Here is a 14,082-nt window from a genome sequence, read left to right as displayed (position 1 = left end):
TATTTCGGCTCTGCTTTCTGAAGACATCTGCTGTAATCTACATTGGCATGCGATGTGCTTCTGTCAGCTACACCCTTCCTCAGAGACATACTAAACCCGGCGCTTGCTCTGGCGATTAGTTCTGTGGGACTCAGGTTCACGACACCCTCGGCAGAGCTGAAGCTGTTATCTAGGAGGACCTGTTCATGACTTGTACGTTCAGACAAGGTTTACTCAGTACAGAGAGGGGAAGATAACACATGGGAAATGGGCACATCGGCCCTTCCTTTCTTGCAACGCAGTGCATTAAAAACTGGGGAAAGATCCAGCACTGGCACTGGAGAAAACCTAAGCAGCCAGAAATTCCCTGTTCATCAGCCACAGCGCACTGTGGGCACTCAGATTAATTGGATGTCCAAGTCTTAAGCCTGGACATTCTCCAGCTATATGCAGCAACGTGTTGCTATGTGCAACGGAACATAGGCACCTGCTCACTATCAAGCTAAAGGCAGAGAGCCAGGGGCGATGGGCGTGCTTAACTGCTGCTCTGACTTCTTAAAAATATTTGCTAGAAGCTAACGTGCACACCCTGGGCACAAGAGAGGCAAGTTTTCAACCTGCCTCAGCCTGAGAACACTTAAACCCAGGACTTCTACCTCCCAAAGCTTGTCCCTTGACCTCGTCCCTGCTCTCTGAATTGTTCCTGAGTAATGGCAGATTATTCAATGTGAAATGCATTTGCAGCCAGTGAAGCACAACCACTGCTTTCTAGTCAAGGGCTTTAGCCAGCAGGTTACCTGAAGCTCTTCAGCATCCTGCGTGTGTGTTGCACGCCATTTCTCTCATTGCTGAGGCTGATCAGTCTCAATTCTGCACGTATTTTTAAATACTTGGATATATCTAGGCTGTATCTCACAAATTTCAACAAGGCTTTCTGCCGGGGAAGCAGGTACAGTGCATAACAGAATTGGGACCTTATATTATAAATTATGTATTCTGGATTACTATTTATTATTAGCTTGGGACCTTCTCCTAGTGCATATTTTTACAGATGACACCATGAGCTTGAGTCCTAGTTGAAGCTACTGTGCGCTCTACTGCAACATTGCTATGACAACTGCTAAGATCAGGACTGGGAAAAATCTTGCCTTCACTAGGAAAAGAGAGTGTGAAACAAATCCTGCATTTAGTTAGTCTCAAACATGTTGTTAAGGCATCCTGTTAGGTTTCCTTGCTTGCTGCTTCATCTCCATGCGGTCTCGGAAAAGGAAGAACTATCTAGAATATTCAGCATACAGCAAACAGCAAACAATTCTGCTTTGAATGAAGCTTAAGTGACAGCAATCCAACAAGGCAGAAAAACTCTTCCTTCTCCCTAGGCTTCTGTGAGCCTCCCTATGAAGAGATCAGAGCCTCCTGGTTTGAAATGCTGCCTTAGGGTTTGCTTTTTATGTCAATAAATGTTTTATCAGGTTTAAGCTTCAAACACGGTACAAACATCCCTGCTAACATTGGATGAACTGAAACAGAGGAGACAGCCAGCCTGGGCAGAGGGCAGCCTACAGCACGGCACAGAGCTTCCCTTCTGCGGGGGACTTGCCTTGGCCTCACGGGGGGGCCTGGGGATGATGGTGCCTTTGCCAGTAGGCACTGCCTTGGAAAATGCGTTGGCAAGCTAAGGAAGGGGGTGTTCCTCTCTTCGGGTCTTCACCACTTTTGATCTTTTCTTTCTTTTGCTTTTTCTTCTTTCCCCGCCAAAGTGACCTCGGTATGCTTGGTAAAGCATACCCGCGTGCCCAGGTCTGCGGTGGGCTTAAGACGTCTCTGTCTTCATGCTCAGCATTTCAGTCTCTCCTGATACCTCCTTGCAGTCTCATTTCTTCTCTTGCCTCACACTCATCTGTAGCACGTGAAGATGCTGCAGTGAAGGTGAAGCAGCAGTCTGCTGCGAGGCTGCCTGTGCTGCCTGCGGCAACACAGCTGAAATCTCCGGGTTGAACCTGCTGAGTGGGAACCCACAGGGAGTGCACAAGTGCTGCAAATCATGATGCAAAATCAGAGCTTTGCTTTTCTCAGCACTTGCCAGTTCCCCACCTCTGCTGCTGTTCCTTCATTTTTCCTTTCCACATGCTGCATTGTTGTAGTGGTCCTGCTTGCCTTCCCTCTCCTCCCCTCCCCTTCCCCTCCTCTGCTTTATCAAATGCAGCACTTCAGCGTCACTGACTGACAGGGGATGCAGCAGCTTCAGCGGAGGAGGTGGAGAGGAGGAAGGAAGAGAAGGAAAAGCTGCTCTCAACAAAAGAGGCAGCAGAAACACTGAAAGATGATCTTGCCTCCAGAAGCGGATCTCAGTCACCTTTTATCAGGGCAGCAAATGGAGATACGGTCCCTAATTCTGTGTGTTTGGCGAGCAGACCCTAGCTGCTTCACATATTCCTACAGTGTATTTTCAGAGAATAAAGCTCAGATGCATAACTCAGGTTTGCCACAACCTGGATTGAGTCAGCAAAATAGATGATTAGCTACCCCGCACACTGCCAGCCGCTGCGTGGCTAAGTGACAGCACAACAAAAACTCACTTCACTGCTCACAGCTTAAAAAAGACCTCCTGGCTCCTCAGAAATGCAAAGGTCATGAATGTAGGGGGAAAGAGTCATGGAGCAATTGGCTAGTTACATGCCTGTCTTTATTCTAGGAGACCTGGAATTTCAGGGTTAATCTTTGCCATTTTCCAAAAGGACTCTCTGATATTTCATGGTTTATGCAACAGATTTTGCTTACAACTTACTCTGATTGCTAAATAATTACAGAAGCTTATGTTGCCCTGTAGCAGTGCGGATTTTTCTGTTACATGAGACTGTTATCACCAAGTGCCAAATGCATCTTGAAAGGCTTTTTGTAGGGTTCTGCTGAATAAGCACACTTTTGAACAAGCGCTTTTCTGCAGCGTGCCCTGATCTTGCCAGCTGCTGATTACCCTCCTACTAACCACTAGTGACATGTCCGTGTTACAGATTGGAGTAGACAGCAAGGATACCCCATTTACCTTGAAATTAATTGAATAATGCACTAGCAGAAGCCCAACAGCAAAGTCTGCAAAGTCTAATTTATTCTGGAAACTTCTTAGGCTATTTAGACAGTAATGGGCAAAAATGCTCTGCTTAGTTGAGAAAAGCAGGAGAGACAACCTCACGTTGGAATTTGAGTCTCATGCAAAGAAAGAACTTGCATTTAAAGTAATAATTAAAATCGATTTGTAAAGGATAGAGTGTAGTCCACCTATACAGATTCTCCAAGAGTGACATGGCCATACAAACAAAACAAAAAGCCATCTTCCAGGAATGAAATAAAACATTTTTCTGGACATCTCTTTCCAATGCAAGCCCTGAAGGAAAGAACAAGTAAATCTGTGCCACCTTAGTGGAAGGAGACAAGGATGCCGAGACTCAGGATAACTCCCTGCAGCTCATCAGGTGTTTGAATTAAACATTTGCAAAGGAAGTTTTGACTTTCATTACTAAAAATAAACTCCGGCTTGTACATGAGGCTTATTTTGTAGTCTTCCATACTGTCTTTTCTGCACTGTTTTCTGGGAATTTTATGAGCTAACAACCTTTAAGGAGGTTTTGTTGAACTCTAAGGAATTAAAGGCACAGATCAGAAATTTCACGACCTTCTGAAGTGGGACTTCAAGTGGGGCTTATGCTCATTTTCTTTATTAGTGGAAATTGAAAACAAGTCACTTTTTTACTCATCTAACTTAAATAGAAATATGGCTCTCTTATTCTGAAACAAAAATAGCCTTGCTCGGGTATCAGTGATGAAGTATCAAATCACTGAAGGAAAGGAAGCCCTGCCTAGTGTCACTATAGAAGTGGTTTAGGTTTTGTTTGGTTTGCATGTGGACAAGGTGAAAAATACCTTTGAAAAAGCTTCCTGTACACACCCCCTGTCCCCTGAAATTAAAAACAACAACTTCAGGAGTCCAGCTGCCAGCATAAGGCACCCTGAATGAGCAAAACCCAAACCTCCTGGCCTTATGCACGAGCTTCGCTGTGCCGCAGCCCTTCACCTCAAGTGAATTTCTTCCAGTGCTTTCAGCGCTGTCTTTTACAGTCTGGCTTCAACGCGCAACCTTCACTCCTCTGCCTCTGTTTACAAGTTCTGAAGTATGTCTTCAGACATGAAGAAAAACAATAAATTAATCTGCACACGTTACCCTCAGACCTCCTCGAGTGAGCGAGTGAGCATCCAAGCACTATCCAGCTCTATTAACGCCAGCAGCACGTGAAGTGCCTGCGTGTGGCTAGCACAGGCCCGGTGTGAAGCCCTGGCGACGTGCTGCCCACAGGAGCTCACAAACAAGGTGATACCCGCACACCTTTTGGTTTGGTTTGGGGTTTTTTACTGTTTGTATTACGCTTGAGCTTAAGAAGAAGCCTGTCCTCTTTGCTCCTTGGGGCCTGACTTGGTACCACCAGCACTGACGGTGAAGACCATACGTAGAGGCACTTGCATCTTTGGGAGGAAAGTAACGGGGCAGAATCAGAAGTGCCAGTGCTAGCCAGGAGGTGGCAGAGGAGTGAGGCCACCTTGTACACCGGCTTCTGCATTAGTTTGGTAAAAACACAAGCCAAAGAAAGACAACAAAACCCAGCCCCATCCTCCATCTTCAGGAATAAGAGGATGAAACCCTTAATCATATTCCTGCTTGTATTTATACTAATTGCTCATCTTCCTGAGATCTGACTTTATGAAATTATGCATACACACCAAGCAGATGAGTTTCCATAGAAACTCAGGAACTGAACTTTCATTAGAAAAATCTTTCAAAAAAAAAAAATCTTCCAGATAAAAATGCAAATTGCTTGTCAGTGGGTGGCTTTCTGAATTTATATATGATTTTTTTCTTTTGCACTGTAGGGAGATTCCAGCTGGACCTACATAGCAACAACATGCGGACATTGTTTATAGCAAGCCAGACTCCGTGGGGTAATAAGAAATTCAGTAGCAAGGAGAAGCTCTCAAGTGCAAATACCTCAGGGAAACAAAAAGCTGAAGTGCTCAGTGCTGCGTCTTCATGAGGCTTGGGGATTGTGCAGCCTCCAGCTCTCCCAAAATGCTTGTGATTTGCAAGGAGCATTCTGAGGAGGAGGGGAGAGAGGAAACCCAAAGGACGAAACTCTCCTGTGTGCAGAATTAGTGATGTTCAGCCTGTGCTTTAAACATCCAGCAGCATATCTGTGCCGGTTCAGTTAAGCCTCAGTGGAAAGGCTGACAGCATCTGTCACAGCTCACTCTGGGCGAAGGTGTAGGTCTCTGTTATGGGCTCTGGGGACATTGGCAGGGCCTGGGTTGGAGAGCAGGTTGGTCATACCTCGACCTCCTCTTGGACCGAGGCCTGAAGCCTAGCATCTTTTGCCCACACCACATGGCAATCCAGGCACATGAGCAAGAAGGGGCCATGTCACCATCCCTGGAGGTGTTGAAAAAATGTGTAGACATGGCACTTCAGGACAAGGTTTAGCAGGCATTGTGGTGTTGGGTTGATGGTTGGACTTGATGATCTTAGAGGTCTTTTCCAACCTTAATGATTCTATGATTCTATGTTCTTGGTCAGAACAAGCGGGAAGCAGGATGTTGGGCACACCTGGGAAGGGCCATGGACCTGGACAGCCTTTGGCATGAGCAGTTGCACATGTAAGCAAGGAGGATGCAGGAAAACTTTACCTCCTTTAGCAAATGTTTCTTCCTGTATTTCTCCCTGAAAACATATAGCAGTTTTTCACTCATGCATTATACGGCATTGTCAACAGGAGGCTTTCCCCTGGCTTTGGGGAGGTTGAGATCACCCTTTCTGAGGGTTCACAGACCTTTTTTCAGCTAAACTGGCATGCTTGAAAGCACTGAATGCCAGTGAGCAAATGTTCACGTGTGCTGCTCTCGCTGGTGGGCTACACTTCAGCATCTCCCCCGGTGCACACGGTACCGGGGTTTTGCGTGCAGCCTCCTCCCAGTGCTGCAGAACAGCCGCGGGGAGCCCCAGATGCAGAGCTCTGTCCTCCTCGAGGACGGGCAAAGTGAAACGCAGCGGCTCCTCACTGGGGAGCCATAGCAGGGGAAGCCAAGCCGGCCTCTTGTCCTGGACCAGCACGGTGCTGGGGCAGACAAGGGAGCTGTGCTGCACGAGCGGTTTACGATGAGGTGGATTTCGCTGCGGCATTGTTGAGAGGCGCGAGATGTCAGCCGGGGAGGGAATTCCCCTCCTCGTTGGAGAAGGATGACAGGCAGCAGCTGCACGGGCTTGCTGGCCCCTGTGCCTCCGGGGCCAGCGGCCCTCCGGCAGCGCTGAGAGGCTTGGTGCCGCGCCATGTCAGGGTGAGGACAGCGGTGGGTCCCCGGCCACCTGAGAGCACAATCGGCTCTGCTCGGTCAGCGCAACGGGAAGAGTTTTTAGGAAGAGTGGTTTTGTGGTTGGGGGCAAACTTGAGCTGAGATAGCTCCTGTCTATTCTTGGCTCAGCAGCAGATTTGCTATGGCCACACTACTTGCCCTTTCTATGCCTCGTTATCCCTGTCAAGCGGGTGACTCAAACTGTAGTTGCACAAATTCCTTCCAGTCTGTCATCACGTGCCTGTGGTCATCTCCGGGCAGCTACCTCCAGCCTCTCCCATCGAGGTACCTCTGTGCCACCTGTGCCTGCTCACAAGGCGAGGATTAAGATTAGGGCCTGTTGCCTCATCGTTTTCCAGCAGAGGGAGAAACCTGAAGAAAAAGCATCCCTAATGCGTCTTTAGATGACCAGAGTTGATACTGAGTTGATTATTCAGGTCAAGGTTATGGGCAAGAAAGAGGCAGTGAAACTTTTTACAGTACTGCCAATACTTCATTAAATGGGTATTTCTTAGTTTTTCTCTCAGGCAAAGTAGTGTGTGTCTGTAGGTGTTAGTACGGCCACTGGCTGTAGGGTCTTAGTCATGCTGAGGCACCCTGCATCTAATGGCACTTTTGGGAAAGCAAACCAAAGAAGACAAAGGCAAGCTCTTCACTACTTCCAAAGTATCATCATTCTTTCATCAGAAATTTACTTGGCTTCTGGTTGCAAGAGATTTCAGGTTTCTTACGTTTTTTCATACCTGCTAAAGGCAATTAGACCCATTAAGGGTGAAGCTAATGCTTTTCTTCTCAGATATGTCTGCATCCACATGCTATGTAGTCCCAGGAAAAGCATGACGTCAGGCGGTCACCTCACTTCCCAACATTTCCGCGGGTGAGTGCCGGCAGCGGCTATGCAGGGCAACATGAAAGGAATGGCTGCTCCTTCCACAGGAAACACCTAGATGAAAGTGGTGGGAGGTTCACCCTGGCCTGTGCACCTTCAGGAGGAACCAGAAGAACGCCACTGATGCGTTGTGGCCTGCAAAGCCCACGTCACCATCCGGGCTCGGTGCGGTTGACTGCTGTATAGTGAAAAGGGAGCCTGGCGCATTAGGTGCTTTGTGCGTTCAGACGCATCCATGCGAGCCCTATAGGAAAACATGCTCTTCCTACCACTTCTTTCATCCTCCCCCTCCTGTTCCTTCCAGATGGTTACACCCACTTGTGTCTTTTCTTACCCTAAGGACAGCTTTTTAAACAAGGCTCCTCCATTCTTCTCCTCCCCCACACTGCTTTAGGATCTACGCTGGAGAGCAGGAGGACAGAGGGCCCCACGCTGCTGCACACAGCCTGCCCCTAGAAGGCTGGAAGGGGGCCGCGTCCGTCTAGCCCCGTTTGTTAGGAAGAAGGGTCTTTCTATACAATGAGGATGTAGGAGCTGAGAGACTTTACCCCAGCCTCGGCTGGATGTTCCAGAGGTGCAAGAGTTAGTTTAAATACTCGGTGTGATTGAACCTGTGCGTATTTTCCTGGGGATTGGAAGCCAGTGCAACCTACACAAGGAGAGAGGGATGGTTAAAGGGCCTGTAGACTTTCCTCTATATAGCACCAGTGTACGCTTGCCCAGTAACATGCAGCAGGAGCACTGGCAGAGCTGGATCAGTCTCTGCCTTAAAAAAATTATTTTCACGTTTGTTTTTCTAAATTACACATCACAATCGAAAAAAGCAGAGCTGAACAGTTGATTGCTTTTCTTCTCCAGAAGTAGGTGGAGATCTGCCCCCACAGGACTCCTGCGCCTGCATTGGTACATCTGCCCAGCTTGCTGGGAGCTCCGGCCGCGCCGCTGCTTCCTCTGCTTGGTGCTGTTGTTAACTGCTTGTCACTTGTTTATTGACAGGGCCTGGTGCTGAGCAGGCTTGGGCGGAGGGACCTGGCCCAGAAAGTCCTCAGAGATGCCATCCGGATCCAGACCACCAGCCACAGGGCCTGGAACAGCCTCGGACAGGTCTTGCAAGCTCAGGGGAAGAATGAAGCAGCCACCGAATGCTTCCTCACCGCTCTGGACCTCGAATCCAGCAGTCCTGTCATCCCTTTCACTGTCATACCCAGGGAGCTCTGAAGCTTTGCCCTGCAGCTAAGCACCTTCATTCCGTGGACAGACACCAAAACCAAACAAATAAACAAAGAATAAAATAAGCCCAACAGAAAAGTGCCATTGTAACCTGGAACTGGGCAAAATAATGCCGGCATGGGGCTCAGGTCCACATGCTAAGCTGAGGCCAGCCTAACTGCGGAAGGATTTGCAACAGGCAGAAACAGAGAATGCCTTTTCTTCACAGGTGCCCGGCTAACCTCCTGTTCACATCGATAGGCAAGGCTTATTTCAAAGTGTTCCTTCAAGGTGACTGTCTGTAGAATAGGTCATGCTAGAGTACAGCTGTTCTGAGCACTTGCACCTTTCAATTTTCATTAAAGGTAAAAAACCCAAGCCCTGAATTAAAGCCCAGTCCTGCTCTAAACAGGACTAGATGCACCAGCTAACTTGACCAAGTTGTGCTTAAGCATGTGGCTACCTCCACACAGATCTGGCGGGATAGGAATAGCGATTAAACCAAATAGATGTGCACTATATGCCATTTACAAAATTATTTCAGCTATTTTGATAATCCTTTTTCCTGCCTTGCTCTAATATACTGCATATGCTCACTATATTTAGTGTGGTGCTTGCCTAGACCAATTTCAATTAAAAATACTATTTTTTGAAAAGCTGCTATTGCAGTATGATTCACAAAAGCAGAAAGACCAAAGACCTAATCAGTTCACACCTGAACTAGTGCTAAAAGCATATAAGTATCTCCAATTACATATTTGTGGAAAGGGCTTACAGCTGAGCTTCATTCTTATTAACCACCTATTGCATCACTTTAGTGAGGAATGTAGTGATTACCAATACATAGTGACTGAACTCTGTGCTCTGCATTCTTTTCCTGGCACAAAATTTTCATATCCATCTTTTCATGATACAAAAGATGGCAGCAGCCTTTTAAGGGAAAGCATGCTGAAGGCAGTATGTGTATATATGAATTACTTCTTTCTTAAAACCAAACCTTTGGATTGTCTGTAGAAGTTTCGTGTTAGAGGTACGGAGTTGTGCCTTCAGCGGAGCAGGATCATCTTGCGTATCATATCAGATGTAAGAGCGATCTCCTCAGAGAGCTCCTAATCCGCGCAGCCTGCCCGCGGCGGGCACGGCCTGGGGACGCGGCTGGCAGAGCCCCTGCTGAGCTGCTCCTTAGCTGTGCTTGGCGTCGCCGAGGCCTGGGCAGTGAGGCAGAGCCGTGCCGTGCTGCCACGCGGCACGCGGGAGCCGACCCCGTCCAGACAGGTCCCAAGGTGGAGATGATGAAGAAATGAGCTGCGAGCACTTTTCCACAGAAAAAGCTGGGGCTCTGGGCCCGTTTCTGTCCAAAGAAGATTTGTGACTATTTCATAAGTAGTTTTGCACTAGAACACACTTTGTACTGTAGTTCTGCCCAGTATTGTGATCCGCAACTAGTTCATTCCGGAAATAATAATATCCTCAGGCGATAAATGAGTAGGGGTTATTTCTTAAAGAGCCTGAGGCTCTGGCAGCAGACTCGAAGTCAGCGTTGTTTACAATAATTTGGAAACCTGCAGGCTGATGGAGAGGTGGGCCCCTCACGCTGCCCCCAGACCACGCCGTCGCAGAGCTCCTGCCCCCGGCAGCTCCAGCTCCCACCTCCCCTCGGGAGTGCACTGCCCTCAGGTTTCTCTCAGCAGCCTGTTGCGCTCCCAGGCCAATATATTGGGGTTTTTTTCCACTGAATCTGGCCAGTGGAATAGCTCAACTTATTCCTCTGTTCACCGAGGGGTCTGGAGTGGAAGCAGCCCAGCCTGAAAGGTGCTCAGCCCGTGAGGTCTCTGGCTTTGCAGTGCCACGCAGGCACCAAACCGAGCTTTTTAGGCCAGAGGCAGGTTTCCAAGGAGACAGTGTTACCCGGCCGCATTCTTGTCTGCAATAGCACCAGCAGCAGAGGAAGGAGTAGGTGTTAAAGCACCAGAATTAAATGAGTTCCATGAAGACAAAAAGACGCAGCAGAGACCCGTTTTGCTGTGAAGGATGCTATGAAGTGGGCTTGCTCTGCACTGCAGGTGGGAAAGGGGGAAAGGGAGGGGGACAGATGTTGTTGTTGACATGTAAATTGTTACCCAGGTGTTTTAAACCCAGTTCCACAGTCAGATGCAATCTAACAATAGGCTTAAGTAGATCGACATAGATAGATACTATATTCCAATACTGGTTCTGCTCCATGGTTCCCACAGGGTGGGAGTGAGCCTGCTGTGTAAGACACAAAAAAAGAGTCAGTGTGGTCCAACGTCACCGCTTTCTTGTGCAATGTATATCTGTAAAGCGCTGCCATAGCAACTTCTGCGTACCAGACAGTTATTTGAGTACAAGCTATGCATCCACCTCTGCGGCTGAGGAACTGCTTGAAGAGCTCTGTGGCGTAGCTGGGCTGTGACCTGGCAGGAGGGGGCCCGTTTCCCAGCAGCAGCCGAGAAGCAAACAGACACAGACCCATTCACTTCTGCAGGCATAGCTTGTGAACAGCCACCAGAACATCACATGCGTTGCCATCAGGCAAACTTCATCTCAGCGATCATCAGACTTGCCACCGGGGTCATCTTCCTAGGAGAGGTGCAAACATGCAGGAGTGCTTTGAGGGCATCAACCCATCAGATGTTCCCAAGGTGGTCCTGTACTTGCCGTGCCTGTTAAGGAGCGTTACTGGCACTGGAATTGCAGTCCTAAGAGCCTCTGCTCCACGTGTGACAAGGGAGACGTACATGTGTAAATGCCATCAGCATCAATAGGAACTACGTGGGTAAGGCACCCTCCACCAGCACAGCACGCCGCAGCCCCACAGCAATCACAAAGTGCTTTGCATGCATCCTGGACTCCATCCCGAAATTTGCCGTGTGCTTCCCAGAGGATGCGAAGCACCCGTTGGCTGGAGGGGTGTCGTGTTGGCCTGAAATGCTCGGTACAGCACGGGGAAAAGGGTGGTTGTTGCAGACTTGCATGTGATTTTGGGGTAAATCCTCTAGCTATGTTTGTTATCACTGCTTACCAAAACAGAAGCCTTCCCAAGCTTACGTGCAGCCTCTGTTCTTCAGCATGGGTTTTTGTTTATACTTCCAGGTACAGAAAAACAAAGATAACTACTTCAGACAAGCCTGTGTGTTGTAGTATTTATTTACATAGCGACACTGGTAAATCTAATGGACCTGCTTCCCTAAGCTCAGTAAGTAATGCTTCTCCGTATAGCAGGGAGCCCGGCATGCTTGATGCTCAGGGATTGAGACTAAGAACACAAGATTTACATCCCACCCCTCATAGGATTATTTTAGATGATCCCAAGTGCTGGAACTTTGGGGAACAGTAAGTGAAATACCCGTTCTGTGAGTTTTGGCACTGACTTGAGTCCAACAGAGTTTTCTTATTAGTTTAGGAAGAGAAAAAAGGCATCGTTGCCTAAAGGGTCATGGTATAGCCAGGCCCCTCTCGTTCCACTAGAAGGTTATTTTCCTTTGTGTTGGCAGGGTGCATACAAAAGAAAAATTAGCTCCTATTTTTCTGTTGCGCAGTAAAGGAGTAGAATTTGCCATTGCCTTTGACCAACAAGAGGCTTTGTATATTGTAACAAAAATGACTTTGCCTCCAGGATAACAGACGGCGAAGCCCAAGAGGCCAGGGAACAGCTCCCCTCCCTGCCTCACCCTGTGTAAACTGTCATTAGCTCCACTGGCGTTGTTGGTATTCATGAGCATCTCCTCCAGCTGAGGATCTGCCCACCAGTGTACCCAGTCTGTACAGGGAGTACAGCGGAGCTGCCATGTTCCTGCGCTGCACAAGCACCCCAGTCCGTTTCTATTGGTAACAGTTCATGCCACTGATTATCAGAATGCATCAGAAGTGCTAATTATCTTTTCTTGGTAATGACTAATAAATACAAATGGAGAACAGTCCTGGAGGGTGTTTACTTTAAAATTCACTGGCTGGCTACCAAAGTAGGCACAGCACTGACTGTTGGAGTTTGAATTACAGTGATTTTATCCAAAAAATTTCCCATTTTCGGAGAGTCCTGGTGAAGACAGAGTTTGGCTAGTTCATATTTCGTTTTAATGACAGCAGAGTGGGAAAAAATCATTTTTAGTGAAAAGACATCGCTGCCGTGATCTTTTTTCAGCCAGACCACAGAGATTTGATAGCTGCAGTTCAGCCTAGGAGAGGAAGGCTTCCCGGAGCAACCCCGCTGCGGCGATGGCTGCCTCTGACGGAACGGTGTCACAGGCAAATTTTACAACTGTGCAACAAGCACGTGCAGCGGAGACGTCTCTCCCTTGCCCAGCGTGTCACCCGCTCGGCTCAGGAGAGCTGCTTCGTGCCCAAAGGGAGGACAACAGTGCCCGTCCAGGTGCCCGTCGGCATCCCGTCGCTCGGGCTGGCTTAGCCAACCCTCCAGCTGCGCCCTAGGCCTGGCTCCAGGTGGTGGTCGCTCAGGGCTTCCGTGGTTGTCCAGTCCTGCGTGGTCAGGTAAGGAGTTGTCTTCTTAGAAAGGAGGAGCTGCAGCATCCATCAGTGGGGTGGTGTTGGCAGGAGGGGAGGAGGCTGATGACCCAGCAGCTGCCAAGATGGTTCCTGCAACGTTGCCTTTAACAGACTGGCTCGTGCCTGCAGCTCCCGCAGACCGAGGCGGGTTCCCGGGTGGCTGGGTGCTGAAGGATCCAGCTCGTTTCCCCACGAAAACGCGCCAGTCTGCAGCTCACACCCCGGACTGAGATGTGGCACCACTCGGTCGTGGAGCGGCCCGTGAGGCTGCAGTGAAGGACCCCCCCGAGGCGGTGCACAGAGAGGTGCTCAGCTTTGGCGCGTACGAGGGCTTCCCGCCCGCCGCTTGGATGCTGTTAACGCGGTTGTTGGCGTCATGTTTCCATGTAACGCCACTTTTTTTGTCGTAAGATGTTTTCACCAGATGAATAAAATTGACCTTGTGGAAAACAAAAAATGCCCCTCGTGTTTCCTGCCAGTTTCGGGACTTTTAATGTATTCATGCCACGGATATTTCAAGCATTATGGAACGACCATTTTGTTATATTAACTGGAACCCAGTTTGCCTAGCAAGTTACCAGTTGCAAAGGTGCCTAGCAAGTTACCAGTTGCAAAGGGTATTTTGGCCTACACCCTGTAGTTCATGGGAAAATTGAGAGTGAGCATGCAAGCGCCGTGCTTTTGGAGAGGAACAGAGCCAGGAAAAAGGAGTAATGTAGCTTCAGATGTTTGGATTTGCGGGGATTTAAGCAAGCATCATGCTTTTCTTGTGCTTCTTCCAGTAAAAATAAACAAAGGTAGTATGAGAAACTCTAAATCAAGGTAATATGCAAATACTATGCTGTCAAGTTTAGGGACTCGCCTTATTTTGGCCACTATGACATTAATCATGTTTTTGCTACAAACAGTTACTCCTGTGGTTATTTGGAAATAAAATGTCTCCATTCAAGAGCTTCCAGAGCATTCTTTGCATTTACACATTAATCTTTTGGGCAAGCTTCAAGAGGGCCTTCTTAAATAAGCCGGCCGCTTAGTTTCATACTCAAATGAGATTAAGGACAGGGTTTTTGAAGAGCTTTTCTTCATAA

The 14,082-nt window shown here is 48.3% G+C and overlaps 1 protein-coding gene across 7 annotated transcripts in view; it reads left to right on the top strand.

Moving 5' to 3' along the window:
- The window catches only part of TTC7A (tetratricopeptide repeat domain 7A), a 181,905-nt gene extending 168,054 nt beyond the window's left edge, over positions 1-13,851 (top strand). For 4 of the 7 annotated variants that reach the window (XM_075412840.1, XM_075412841.1, XM_075412842.1 and 1 more), the window contains one exon: positions 8,258-13,849. In XM_075412840.1, coding sequence (XP_075268955.1) covers positions 8,258-8,479 — 222 coding nt within the window. In that variant the 3' untranslated portion in view covers positions 8,480-13,849. Of the gene's footprint in view, positions 1-8,257 lie in introns of all 7 variants that reach the window. The other 3 variants (XR_012763068.1, XM_075412838.1, XM_075412843.1) reach the window with 3 other exon arrangements.
- The last annotated feature ends 231 nt before the right edge of the window (positions 13,852-14,082 follow it).

This window comes from Opisthocomus hoazin, chromosome 2 (assembly GCF_030867145.1).
Source record: "Opisthocomus hoazin isolate bOpiHoa1 chromosome 2, bOpiHoa1.hap1, whole genome shotgun sequence".
NCBI classification, from domain to species: domain Eukaryota; kingdom Metazoa; phylum Chordata; class Aves; order Opisthocomiformes; family Opisthocomidae; genus Opisthocomus; species Opisthocomus hoazin.
Note: the sequence above shows the minus strand (reverse complement) of the source record. Positions and strands in the feature narration are given on the sequence as shown.